At 52.2% G+C, this 12,513-nt stretch overlaps 1 protein-coding gene across 3 annotated transcripts in view; it reads left to right on the top strand.

The window, feature by feature from the left end:
* The window catches only part of CFAP221 (cilia and flagella associated protein 221), a 58,512-nt gene that overhangs the window by 19,807 nt on the left and 26,192 nt on the right, over window positions 1-12,513 (top strand). For all 3 annotated transcript variants that reach the window (XM_056535190.1, XM_056535191.1, XM_056535189.1), the window contains exons 11-12: window positions 1,764-1,872; window positions 11,817-11,904. In XM_056535190.1, the coding sequence (XP_056391165.1) occupies window positions 1,764-1,872; window positions 11,817-11,904 (197 nt within the window). The remainder of the gene's footprint in view (window positions 1-1,763; window positions 1,873-11,816; window positions 11,905-12,513) is intronic.

The raw sequence follows: 12,513 nt of genomic DNA, 5'->3' as shown, positions 1-12,513 counted from the left end.
CGCCAAAATCAGTCGATTGCAACTCAAAATCAGCAGAAAAGTGTAAACAAAAGGCGCAAATAAACCCTGCTTGCTTCCTTTTTTTTGCCCCTTTTTAGACACAAAAAACAGTCTAAAGACAATGATAAATGTGGGGCCAATGTCTTATATTCCAGTAATCTCCAGAGCTGCACTCTGCGAATAGACAGCAGCTGTAGAGGTGACTGGAGTATAAGACATAATAACTAATATCCCAAAATGATAATGTGTGAGGCTGTCCCAGATCTGTGTCCACATCACTCTATGGCCAGCATTTATCATTGTAGGTGTAAAGTAAAGCATTTATCATTTAGGTGTAAGTGAAGCATTTATCATTGTAGGTGTAAGTAAAGCATTTATCATTTGTAGGTGTAAGTGAAGCATTTATCATTGTAGGGTGTAAGTAAAGCATTTATCATTGTAGGTATAAGTGAAAGATTTAGCATTGTAGGTGTAAGTGAAGCATGTATCATTGTAGGTGTAAGTGAAGCATTTATCATTGTAGGTGTAAGTAAAGCATTTATCATTGTAGGTGTAAGTAAAGCATTTATCATTGTAGGTATAAGGGAAGCATTTATCATTGAAGGTGTAAGTGAAGCATTTATCATTGTAGGTGTAAGTGAAGCATTTATCATTGTAGGTGTAAGGGAAGCATTTATCATTGTAGTGTAAGGGAAGTATTTATCATTGTAGGTGTAATGTGAAAGCATTTATCATTGTAGGTGTAAGTGAAGCATTTATCATTGTAGGTGTAAGTGAAGCATTTATCATTGTAGGTGTAAGTGAAGCATTTATCATTGTAGGTGTAAGTGAAGCATTTATCATTGTAGGTGTAAGTGAAGCATTTATCATTGTAGGTGTTGTAGGTGTAAGTGAAGCATTTATCATTGTAGGTGTAAGTGAAGCATTTATCATTGTAGGTGTAAGTGAAGCATTTATCATTGTAGGTGTAAGTGAAGCATTTATCATTGTAGGTGTAAGTGAAGCATTTATCATTGTAGGTGTAAGTGAAGCATTTATCATTGTAGGTGTAAGTGAAGCATTTATCATTGTAGGTGTAAGTGAAGCATTTATCATTGTAGGTGTAAGTGAAGCATTTATCATTGTAGGTGTAAGTGAAGCATTGATCAGTGTAGGTGTAAGTGAAGCATTTATCATTGTAGGTGTAAGGGAAGCATTTATCATTGTAGGTGTAAGTGAAGCATTTATCATTGTAGGTGTAAGTGAAGCATTTATCATTGTAGGTTTAAGTGAAGCATTTATCATTGTAGGTTTAAGTGAAGCATTTATCATTGTAGGTGTAAGTGAAGCATTTATCATTGTAGGTGTAAGTGAAGCATTCATCATTGTAGGTGTAAGTGAAGCATGTTTCTACACCTTTTTTTGTGTGCTGGTAATGTGTAGGAGCACCAAATTTATTAAATGGTTGCAGAGCATTTGATAAATTTTGTGCTGGTCCAATTTTCTGAAATTTCTCCCTTCACATACACCACAAAGCTAAGCTGAGTCTGGGCTGGTGTAGTTATAGAGACTTTTCAGTGGCTTTGCGCCTTTTTTGCGCCTCTACACAAAAAGGCGCAGTTTATAAAACCCGTCCATATCATGTGTATCGCCAAAATCAATAGATTGCAACTCAAAATCAGCAGAAATGTGTAAAACAAAAGGCGCAAATAAACCCTGCTTGCGCCTTTTGTAGACACAAAAAACAGTCTAAACAATGATAAATGTCGGCCTATATCTCACAGGGCTCACAGATACCGACAAGAAGGTAAAGACTCGTCAAGAGAAGGAGACTCGATTCCAGCAAGTAATCCAGCAGAGCGTGGCAGAAGAGGAAGCAAACCAGCTGCGATGGTAAGTACCTGTGGTTCTGCAAGGTCCAGACATTCTGCGAGGTCCACAGGGAGAGGGAGCCTTTAGGATGCTGCCATTACCTGAACTGATACATTGTAACAAATTGTCAGCACAGCTCAGAAATTTAGGCCACAAAAAATCCATTGTAAACAAGAATGTCCTTATTCACTGACAACAAGCAGAGATTTATGAAATGTCAAAGATTTGAAAAAAAGGTGAATTACCCACAGTCACCCACAATTCAATGATCTTGTTAATGCCCTGATTGTCAGGAAATGTTATTCAAGTCTGTGTTCACACTGCCATCTAAGGCTCCGTCAGCATTTACAAGAAAGAATAGCAATGGGTGCCAGATACCACAATGAAATCTGATGGCTGAATTCACATTATTAGTTAGATCTGTCAGACATTGGTGGCATCCATCATACAAGCCTTCTATATGGAAGCTACAACAGTAGTGTGAACAGAGAGGGGCAGGGAGACACTGAGAGAACAGAGAGGGGCAGGGAGGAACAGAGAGAACAGAGAGGGGCAGGGAGGAACAGAGAGGGGCAGGGAGACACTGGGAGAACAGAGAGGGGCAGGGAGAAATAGAAACAGAGAAGGGCAGGGAGACACTGAGAGAACAGAGAGGGGCAGGGAGGAACAGAGAGAAACAGAGAGGGGCAGGGAGACACTGAGAGAACAGAGAGGGGCAGGGAGGAACAGAGAGAAACAGAGAGGGGCAGGGAGACACTGAGAGAACAGAGAGGGGCAGGGAGAAACTGTGAGAACAGAGAGGGGCAGGGAGGAACTGAGAGAACAGAGAGGGGCAGGGAGGAACTGAGAGAACAGAGAGGGGCAGGGAGGAACTGAGAGAACAGAGAGGGGCAGGGAGGAACTGAGAGAACAGAGAGGGGCAGGGAGGAACTGAGAGAACAGAGAGGGGCAGGGAGACACTGGGAGAACAGAGAGGGTCAGGGAGGAACGGAGAGAACAGAGAGGGGCAGGGAGACACTGAGAGAACAGAGAGGGGCAGGGAGACACTGAGAGAACAGAGAGGGGCAGGGAGACACTGAGAGAACAGAGAGGGGCAGGGAGGAACAGAGAGGGGCAGGGAGGAACTGAGAGAACAGAGAGGGGCAGGGAGGAACTGAGAGAACAGAGATGGGCAGGGAGACACTGAGAGAACAGAGAGGGGCAGGGAGGAACTGAGAGAACAGAGAGGGGCAGGGAGGAACTGAGAGAACAGAGAGGGGCAGGGAGGAACTGAGAGAACAGAGAGGGGCAGGGAGGAACTGAGAGAACAGAGATGGGCAGGGAGGAACTGAGAGAACAGAGAGGGGCAGGGAGGAACTGAGAGAACAGAGAGGGGCAGGGAGGAACTGAGAGAACAGAGAGGGGCAGGGAGGAACTGAGAGAACAGAGAGGGGCAGGGAGACACTGAGAGAACAGAGAGGGGCAGGGAGACACTGAGAGAACAGAGAGGGGCAGGGAGACACTGAGAGAACAGAGAGGGGCAGGGAGACACTGAGAGAACAGAGAGGGGCAGGGAGACACTGAGAGAACAGGGAGGAACAGAGAACAGAGAGGGGCAGGGAGACACTGAGAGAACAGGGAGGAACAGAGAACAGAGAGGGTCAGGGAGGAACTGAGAGAACAGAGAGGGTCAGGGAGGAACTGAGAGAAACAGAGAGGGTCAGGGAGGAACTGAGAGAACAGAGAGGGTCAGGGAGGAACTGAGAGAAACACAGGGGCAGGGAGACACTGAGAGAAACACAGGGGCAGGGAGACACTGAGAGAACAGAGAGAGGCAGGGAGACACTGAGAGAACAGAGAGGGGCAGGGAGGAACTGAGAGAAACAGAGAGGGGCAGGGAGGAACTGAGAGAAACAGAGAGGGGCAGGGAGGAACTGAGAGAACAGAGAGGGGCAGGGAGACACTGAGAGAACAGAGAGGGGCAGGGAGAAACTGAGAGAACAGAGAGGGGCAGGGAGAAACTGAGAGAACAGAGAGGGGCAGGGAGAAACTGAGAGAACAGAGAGGGGCAGGGAGAAACTGAGAGAACAGAGAGGGGCAGGGAGGAACTGAGAGAAACAGAGAGGGGCAGGGAGGAACTGAGAGAAACAGAGAGGGGCAGGGAGGAACTGAGAGAACAGAGAGGGGCAGGGAGGAACTGAGAGAACAGAGAGGGGCAGGGAGGAACTGAGAGAACAGAGAGGGGCAGGGAGAAACTGAGAGAACAGAGAGGGGCAGGGAGACACTGAGAGAACAGGGAGGGTCAGGGAAGAACTGAGAGAAACAGAGAGGGTCAGGGAGGAACTGAGAGAACAGAGAGGGGCAGGGAGGAACTGAGAGAAATACAGAGGGGCAGGGAGACACTGAGAGAACAGAGAGAGGCAGGGAGGAACTGAGAGAACAGAGAGAGGCAGGGAGGAACTGAGAGAAACAGAGAGGGGCAGGGAGACACTGAGAGAACAGAGAGGGGCAGGGAGAAACTGAGAGAACAGAGAGGGGCAGGGAGGAACTGAGAGAACAGAGAGGGGCAGGGAGACCCTGAGAGAACAGAGAGGGGCAGGGAGAAACTGAGATAAACAGAGAGGGGCAGGGAGGAACTGAGAGAACAGAGAGGGGCAGGGAGAAACTGAGAGAAACAGAGAGGGGCAGGGAGGAACTGAGAGAACAGAGAGGGGCAGGGAGACACTGAGAGAACAGAGAGGGGCAGGGAGACACTGAGAGAACAGAGAGGGGCAGGGAGACACTGAGAGAACAGGGAGGGGCAGGGAGACACTGAGAGAACAGGGAGGAACAGAGAACAGAGAGGGGCAGGGAGACACTGAGAGAACAGGGAGGAACAGAGAACAGAGAGGGGCAGGGAGACACTGAGAGAACAGAGAGGGGCAGGGAGGAACTGAGAGAACAGAGAAGGGCAGGGAGGAACTGAGAGAACAGAGATGGGCAGGGAGGAACTGAGAGAACAGAGAGGGGCAGGGAGACACTGAGAGAACAGAGAGGGGCAGGGAGACACTGAGAGAACAGAGAGGGGCAGGGAGACACTGAGAGAACAGAGAGGGGCAGGGAGACACTGAGAGAACAGGGAGGAACAGAGAACAGAGAGGGGCAGGGAGACACTGAGAGAACAGGGAGGAACAGAGAACAGAGAGGGGCAGGGAGACACTGAGAGAACAGAGAGGGGCAGGGAGGAACTGAGAGAACAGAGAGGGGCAGGGAGGAACTGAGAGAACAGAGAGGGGCAGGGAGACACTGAGAGAACAGAGAGGGGCAGGGAGGAACTGAGAGAAACAGAGAGGGGCAGGGAGGAACTGAGAGAAACAGAGAGGGGCAGGGAGGAACAGAGAGAAACAGAGAGGGGCAGGGAGACACTGAGAGAACAGAGAGGGGCAGGGAGGAACTGAGAGAACAGAGAGGGGCAGGGAGGAACTGAGAGAACAGAGAGGGGCAGGGAGACACTGGGAGAACAGAGAGGGTCAGGGAGGAACGGAGAGAACAGAGAGGGGCAGGGAGACACTGAGAGAACAGAGAGGGGCAGGGAGACACTGAGAGAACAGAGAGGGGCAGGGAGACACAGAGAACAGAGAGGGGCAGGGAGGAACAGAGAGGGGCAGGGAGGAACTGAGAGAACAGAGAGGGGCAGGGAGGAACTGAGAGAACAGAGATGGGCAGGGAGGAACTGAGAGAACAGAGAGGGGCAGGGAGGAACTGAGAGAACAGAGAGGGGCAGGGAGACACTGAGATAACAGAGAGGGGCAGGGAGACACTGAGAGAACAGAGGGGCAGGGAGAAACAGAGAGGGGCAGGGAGGAACTGAGAGAACAGAGCGGGGCAGGGAGGAACTGAGAGAACAGAGATGGGCAGGGAGGAACTGAGAGAACAGAGAGGGGCAGGGAGGAACTGAGAGAACAGAGAGGGGCAGGGAGGAACTGAGAGAACAGAGAGGGGCAGGGAGACACTGAGAGAACAGAGAGGGGCAGGGAGACACTGAGAGAACAGAGAGGGGCAGGGAGACACTGAGAGAACAGAGAGGGGCAGGGAGACACTGAGAGAACAGGGAGGAACAGAGAACAGAGAGGGGCAGGGAGACACTGAGAGAACAGAGAGGGGCAGGGAGGAACTGAGAGAACAGAGAGGGGCAGGGAGGAACTGAGAGAACAGAGAGGGGCAGGGAGACACTGAGAGAACAGAGAGGGGCAGGGAGGAACTGAGAGAAACAGAGAGGGGCAGGGAGGAACTGAGAGAAACAGAGAGGGGCAGGGAGGAACTGAGAGAACAGAGAGGGGCAGGGAGGAACTGAGAGAACAGAGAGGGGCAGGGAGGAACTGAGAGAACAGAGAGGGGCAGGGAGAAACTGAGAGAACAGAGAGGGGCAGGGAGGAACTGAGAGAACAGAGAGGGGCAGGGAGAAACAGAGAACAGAGAGGGTCAGGGAGAAACTGAGAGAAACAGAGAGGGTCAGGGAGGAACTGAGAGAACAGAGAGGGGCAGGGAGGAACTGAGAGAAATACAGAGGGGCAGGGAGACACTGAGAGAACAGAGAGAGGCAGGGAGGAACTGAGAGAAACAGAGAGGGGCAGGGAGACACTGAGAGAACAGAGAGGGGCAGGGAGAAACTGAGAGAACAGAGAGGGGCAGGGAGGAACTGAGAGAACAGAGAGGGGCAGGGAGACCCTGAGAGAACAGAGAGGGGCAGGGAGAAACTGAGATAAACAGAGAGGGGCAGGGAGAAACTGAGAGAAACAGAGAGGGGCAGGGAGAAACTGAGAGAAACAGAGAGGGGCAGGGAGGAACTGAGAGAAACAGAGAGGGGCAGGGAGGAACTGAGAGAACAGAGAGGGGCAGGGAGGAACTGAGAGAACAGAGAGGGGCAGGGAGAAATAGAAACAGAGAGGGGCAGGGAGGAACTGAGAGAACAGAGAGGGGCAGGGAGGAACTGAGAGAAACACAGAGGGGCAGAGAGACACTGAGAGAACAGAGAGAGGCAGGGAGGAACTGAGAGAAACAGAGAGGGGCAGGGAGGAACTGAGAGAACAGAGAGGGGCAGGGAGACCCTGAGAGAAACAGAGAGGGTCAGGGAGAAACTGAGAGAACAGAGAGGGGCAGGGAGACACTGAGAGAACAGAGAGGGCCAGGGAGGAACTGAGAGAACAGAGAGGGGCAGGGAGAAACAGAGAGGGGCAGGGAGACACTGAGAGAACAGAGAGAGGCAGGGAGACACTGAGAGAACAGAGAGGGGCAGGGAGGAACTGAGAGAAACAGAGAGTGGCAGGGAGAAACTGAGAGAAACAGAGAGGGGCAGGGAGGAACTGAGAGAACAGAGAGGGGCAGGGAGGAACTGAGAGAACAGAGAGGGGCAGGGAGACACTGAGAGAACAGAGAGGGGCAAGGAGACACTGAGAGAACAGAGAGGGGCAGGGAGACACTGAGATAACAGAGAGGGGCAGGGAGGAACTGAGAGAAACAGAGAGGGGCAGGGAGGAACTGAGAGAACAGAGAGGGGCAGGGAGGAACTGAGAGAACAGAGAGGGTCAGGGAGACACTGAGAGAACAGAGAGAGGCAGGGAGACACTGAGAGAACAGAGAGGGGCAGGGAGACACTGAGAGAACAGAGAGGGGCAGGGAGGAACTGAGAGAACAGAGAGGGTCAGGGAGACACTGAGAGAACAAAGAGGGGCAGGGAGGAACTGAGAGAAACAGAGAGGGGCATGGAGGAACTGAGAGAACAGAGAGGGGCAGGAAGACCCTGAGAGAAACAGAGAGGGTCAGGGAGGAACTGAGAGAAACAGAGAGGGGCAGGGAGGAACTGAGAGAACAGAGAGGGGCAGGGAGAAATAGAAACAGAGAAGGGCAGGGAGGAACTGAGAGAACAGAGAGGGGCAGGGAGGAACTGAGAGAAACACAGAGGGGCAGGGAGACACTGAGAGAACAGAGAGAGGCAGGGAGGAACTGAGAGAAACAGAGAGGGGCAGGGAGGAACTGAGAGAACAGAGAGGGGCAGGGAGGAACTGAGAGAAACAGAGAGGGGCAGGGAGACACTGAGAGAACAGAGAGAGGCAGGGAGACACAGAGAGGGGCAGGGAGGAACTGAGAGAACAGAGAGGGGCAGGGAGACCCTGAGAGAAACAGAGAGGGTCAGGGAGAAACTGAGAGAACAGAGAGGGGCAGGGAGACACTGAGAGAACAGAGAGGGCCAGGGAGGAACTGAGAGAACAGAGAGGGGCAGGGAGAAACAGAGAGAGGCAGGGAGACACTGAGAGAACAGAGAGAGGCAGGGAGACACTGAGAGACCAGAGAGGGGCAGGGAGGAACTGAGAGAACAGAGAGGGGCAGGGAGACACTGAGAGAACAGAGAGGGGCAGGGAGGAACTGAGAGAACAGAGAGGGGCAGGGAGACACTGAGAGAACAGAGAGGGGCAAGGAGACACTGAGAGAACAGAGAGGGGCAGGGAGGAACTGAGAGAACAGAGAGGGGCAGGGAGACACTGAGAGAACAGAGAGGGGCAGGGAGGAACTGAGAGAACAGAGAGGGGCAGGGAGACACTGAGAGAACAGAGAGGGGCAAGGAGACACTGAGAGAACAGAGAGGGGCAGGGAGACACTGAGATAACAGAGAGGGGCAGGGAGGAACTGAGAGAAACAGAGAGAGGCAGGGAGGAACTGAGAGAAACAGAGAGGGGCAGGGAGGAACTGAGAGAAACAGAGAGGGGCAGGGAGGAACTGAGAGAACAGAGAGGGGCAGGGAGGAACTGAGAGAACAGAGAGGGGCAGGGAGGAACTGAGAGAACAGAGAGGGTCAGGGAGACACTGAGAGAACAGAGAGAGGCAGGGAGACACTGAGAGAACAGAGAGGGGCAGGGAGGAACTGAGAGAAACAGAGAGGGGCAGGGAGGAACTGAGAGAACAGAGAGGGGCAGGGAGAAATAGAAACAGAGAAGGGCAGGGAGACACTGAGAGAACAGAGAGAACAGGGAGAAACTGAGAGAACAGAGAGGGGCAGGGAGAAACTGAGAGAACAGAGAGGGGCAGGGATGAACTGAGAGAACAGAGGGGGGCAGGGAGGAACTGAGAGAACAGAGAGGGGCAGGGAGACACTGGGAGAACAGAGAGGGGCAGGGAGACACAGAGAACAGAGAGGGTCAGGGAGGAACTGAGAGAACAGAGAGGGGCAGGGAGACACTGGGAGAACAGAGAGGGGCAGGGAGACACAGAGAACAGAGAGGGTCAGGGAGGAACTGAGAGAACAGAGAGGGGCAGGGAGAAACTGAGAGAAACAGATAGGGGCAGGGAGACACTGGGTGAAACAGAGGGGCAGGGAGACACTGGGTGAAACAGAGAGGGGCAGGGAGACACTAGGAGAGACAGAGAGAAATGAAGAGGGGCAGGGAGACACTGGGAGGGACAGAGAGAAATGAAGAGGGGCAGAGAGACACTGGGAGGGACAGAGAGAAATGAAGAGGGGCATGGAGACACTGGGAGGGACAGAGAGAAATGAAGAGGGGCAGGGAGACACTGGGAGGGACAGAGAGAAATGAAGAGGGGCAGGGAGACACTGGGAGGGACAGAGAGGCAGGGAGACACTGAGAGAAACAGAGAGGGGCAGGGAGACACTGAGAGAAACAGAGAGGGGCAGGGAGGAACTGAGAGAACAGAGAGGCAGGGAGAAACAGAGAGGGGCAGGGAGACACTGTGAGAAACAGAGGGGCAGGGAGACTCTAGGAGAGACAGAGAAATGAAGAGGGGCAGAGAGACACTGGGAGGGACAGAGAGGCAGGGAGACACTGAGAAAAACTGAAAGGGGCAGGGAGACTCTAGGAGAGACAGAGAAATGAAGAGGGGCAGAGAGACACTGGGAGGGACAGAGAGGCAGGGAGACACTGAGAGAAACTGAAAGGGGCAGGGAGACACTGGAAGGGGTAGAGAGAAGGGTTGAGAGAGGCAGGGAGACTCTAGGAGAGAGAAATGAAGAGGGGCAGGGAGATACTGGGAGGGCAGAGAGAAACGGAGAGGGCAGGGAGACACTGGGAGGAGTAGAGAGACTCTGGGAGAGACAAAGAGAAACGGAGAGGGTCAGAAAGACAGTGAGAGAACAGAGAGGGGCAGGGAGAAACTGGGAGGGGCAGAGAGAGAGAGGGTCTGAGAGAGGCAGGGAGACTCTAGGAGAGACAGAGATAAATGAAGAGGGTCAGGGAGGGGTAGAGAGAAAGAGGGCAGGGAGATACTAGAAGGGGTAGAGATAAAGAGAGAGAGGCAGGGAGAGACAGAGAAATGAAGAGGGGCAGGGAGACACTGAGAGGTACAAAGAAACAGCTGCAGGGAGACAGTGGGAGGGTCAGAAAAACTGGGAGGGGCAGAGAGAAATGGAGAGGGGCAGGGAGACACTGGGAGGGACGGGGGAGACACTGGGAGGGACGGGGATACACTGGGAGGAGCAGAAGAGACTCTGGGAGAGACAGAGTGAAACGGAGATGGGCAGGAAGACACCGGGAGGGGCAGAGAAACTGAGAGGAACAGGGAGACACAGGGAGGGGCAGAGAGAAACAGAGAAGGGCATGGAGACACTGGGAGGAGCAGGGAGACTCTGGGAAAGACAGACAGAAATGGAAAGGGGCAGGGAGAAACTGGGAGGAACAAAGGGAAATGGAGAGGGGCTGGGAGACTTTGGGAGAGACAGAGTGGAGCCTGGAGGGGCAGGGAAAGATTGGGAGGGACAAAGGGAAACGGAGAGGAGCAGGGAGACACTGGGAGGGATAGAGAGAAACTGAGAGGGGCAGGGAGACACTGGGAGGGATAGAGAGAAACTGAGAGGGGCAGGGAGACACTGGGAGGGACAGAGAGAAATGAAGAGGGGCAGGGAGACACTGGGAGGGACAGAGAGAAATGAAGAGGGGCAGGGAGACACTGGGAGGGACAGAGAGAAATGAAGAGGGGCAGGGAGACACTGGGAGGGATAGAGAGAAACTGAGAGGGGCAGGGAGACACTGGGAGGGATAGAGAGAAACTGAGAGGGGCAGGGAGACACTGGGAGGGACAGAGAGAAATGAAGAGGGGCAGGGAGACACTGGGAGGGACAGAGAGAAATGAAGAGGGGCAGGGAGACACTGGGAGGGACAGAGAGAAATGAAGAGGGGCAGGGAGACACTGGGAGGGACAGAGAGGCAGGGAGACACTGGAAGAAGCAGAAAGAGACAGGTGCAGGGAGACACTGGGAGGGGCAAAGAGAAACAGAGAGGGGCAGGGAGACACTCGGAAGGACATAGAGACATCAGGACGGGCTGGGTGACTTTGGAAGGGGCATCGAGCTAAGTTGCTGGAGCCATCAGTGGGATAGTAAACACATTGGCCCTGATTTACCAAGATTGTTGTGTAGTTTTCTTTGTGGGTTTTAATTCCCTATTTTTTTTTCCACGGTATTTACTGTTTCTCTACATTTTGCTTTTTTTTTACACATGTTCTGATCTGTCGGGTTTTCCTCAGCTCAAATCCACCACATTTTCGGTGGAAACCGTATTAAATATGTTGTTTTTTTGTGAAAATGTCGGAGGCACGCCTCCTTTTCGGTGGCCACACCCACTTTTCCAGCGGCCCGTCTTTCAGTTTCTCTCAGTAAAATGGAGAGTTAGTGGTTTTTTTTTTTTCAATTCTGGCACAAATTCTGGCGCAGACAGAATTTCTAGCGCACAACCTGACAAAACATGTCGGGTTTACAATAGTAAATCGGGGCCATAGTCTCTGCTCTTCTTTCATTACCTTTTTTTGTGGTTTGTGTTAAGATTGTGTTCATTTCTATATTCTCATTGCTTTTTGGCCATGTGAGCATTTGGTGCAGTGCCGCACTCTGGTCTTGTGAGCGCCCAATACTGGTGAGGGTAATATGAGGATCTCTTGGGGTACAGTCACATGCACACAGCAGGTAGGGTCCTCAGTAATGGTTGTGTTTCTGCACCCACCAGGCAGGTTCACCTTGGCTCCGATCCCATCTCTGCAAAACATCGTCACCTAATAATTGAGGATCGTCAGAACACTGAGGCCGAGTACCAGGTCAGTCACCTTACACCAGTGTTTCCCAATCAGCGTGCCTCCAACTGTTGCAAAACTACAACTTTGAGCATGCCTGGACAGCCGAAGGCTGTCCGGGCATGCTGGAAGTTGTAGTTTTGCAACAGCTGGAGGCACCCTGGATGGGAAACACTGCCTTACACAATGCACACAGACCCCCACACTGGGGAATAGACGAGGGCTCTCATCATCCTATGGTTTGCACTGTCCATTGAGTTCGGAGTTATCACATCATCTAGCAGTATTTTACCTGTGAGTTAGGGTTCCCCCATACACCTCTATCACTATGTGCACAAAGCAGCCAAATAACCAGAGGCCCCTGGATGTATAATCACACCTTGGAGTACCCACATATCCTCTCAGGGGCCCCTATATGTACTACACATCCTCTCAGGGGCCCCTGTATGGACTACTCATACCTTGTGGTAACTACACATCCTCTCAGGGGCCCCTGTATGTACTACTTATACCTTCTGTATGGAGTACCCACATATCCTCTCAGGGGCCCCTGTATGTACTACTTATACCTTCTGTATGGAGTACCCACATATCCTCTCAGGGGCCCCTGTATGTACTACTTATACCTTGGAC

The sequence above is a fragment of the Hyla sarda genome, chromosome 8 (assembly GCF_029499605.1).
Source record: "Hyla sarda isolate aHylSar1 chromosome 8, aHylSar1.hap1, whole genome shotgun sequence".
NCBI classification, from domain to species: Eukaryota; Metazoa; Chordata; class Amphibia; order Anura; family Hylidae; genus Hyla; species Hyla sarda.
Note: the sequence above shows the minus strand (reverse complement) of the source record. Positions and strands in the feature narration are given on the sequence as shown.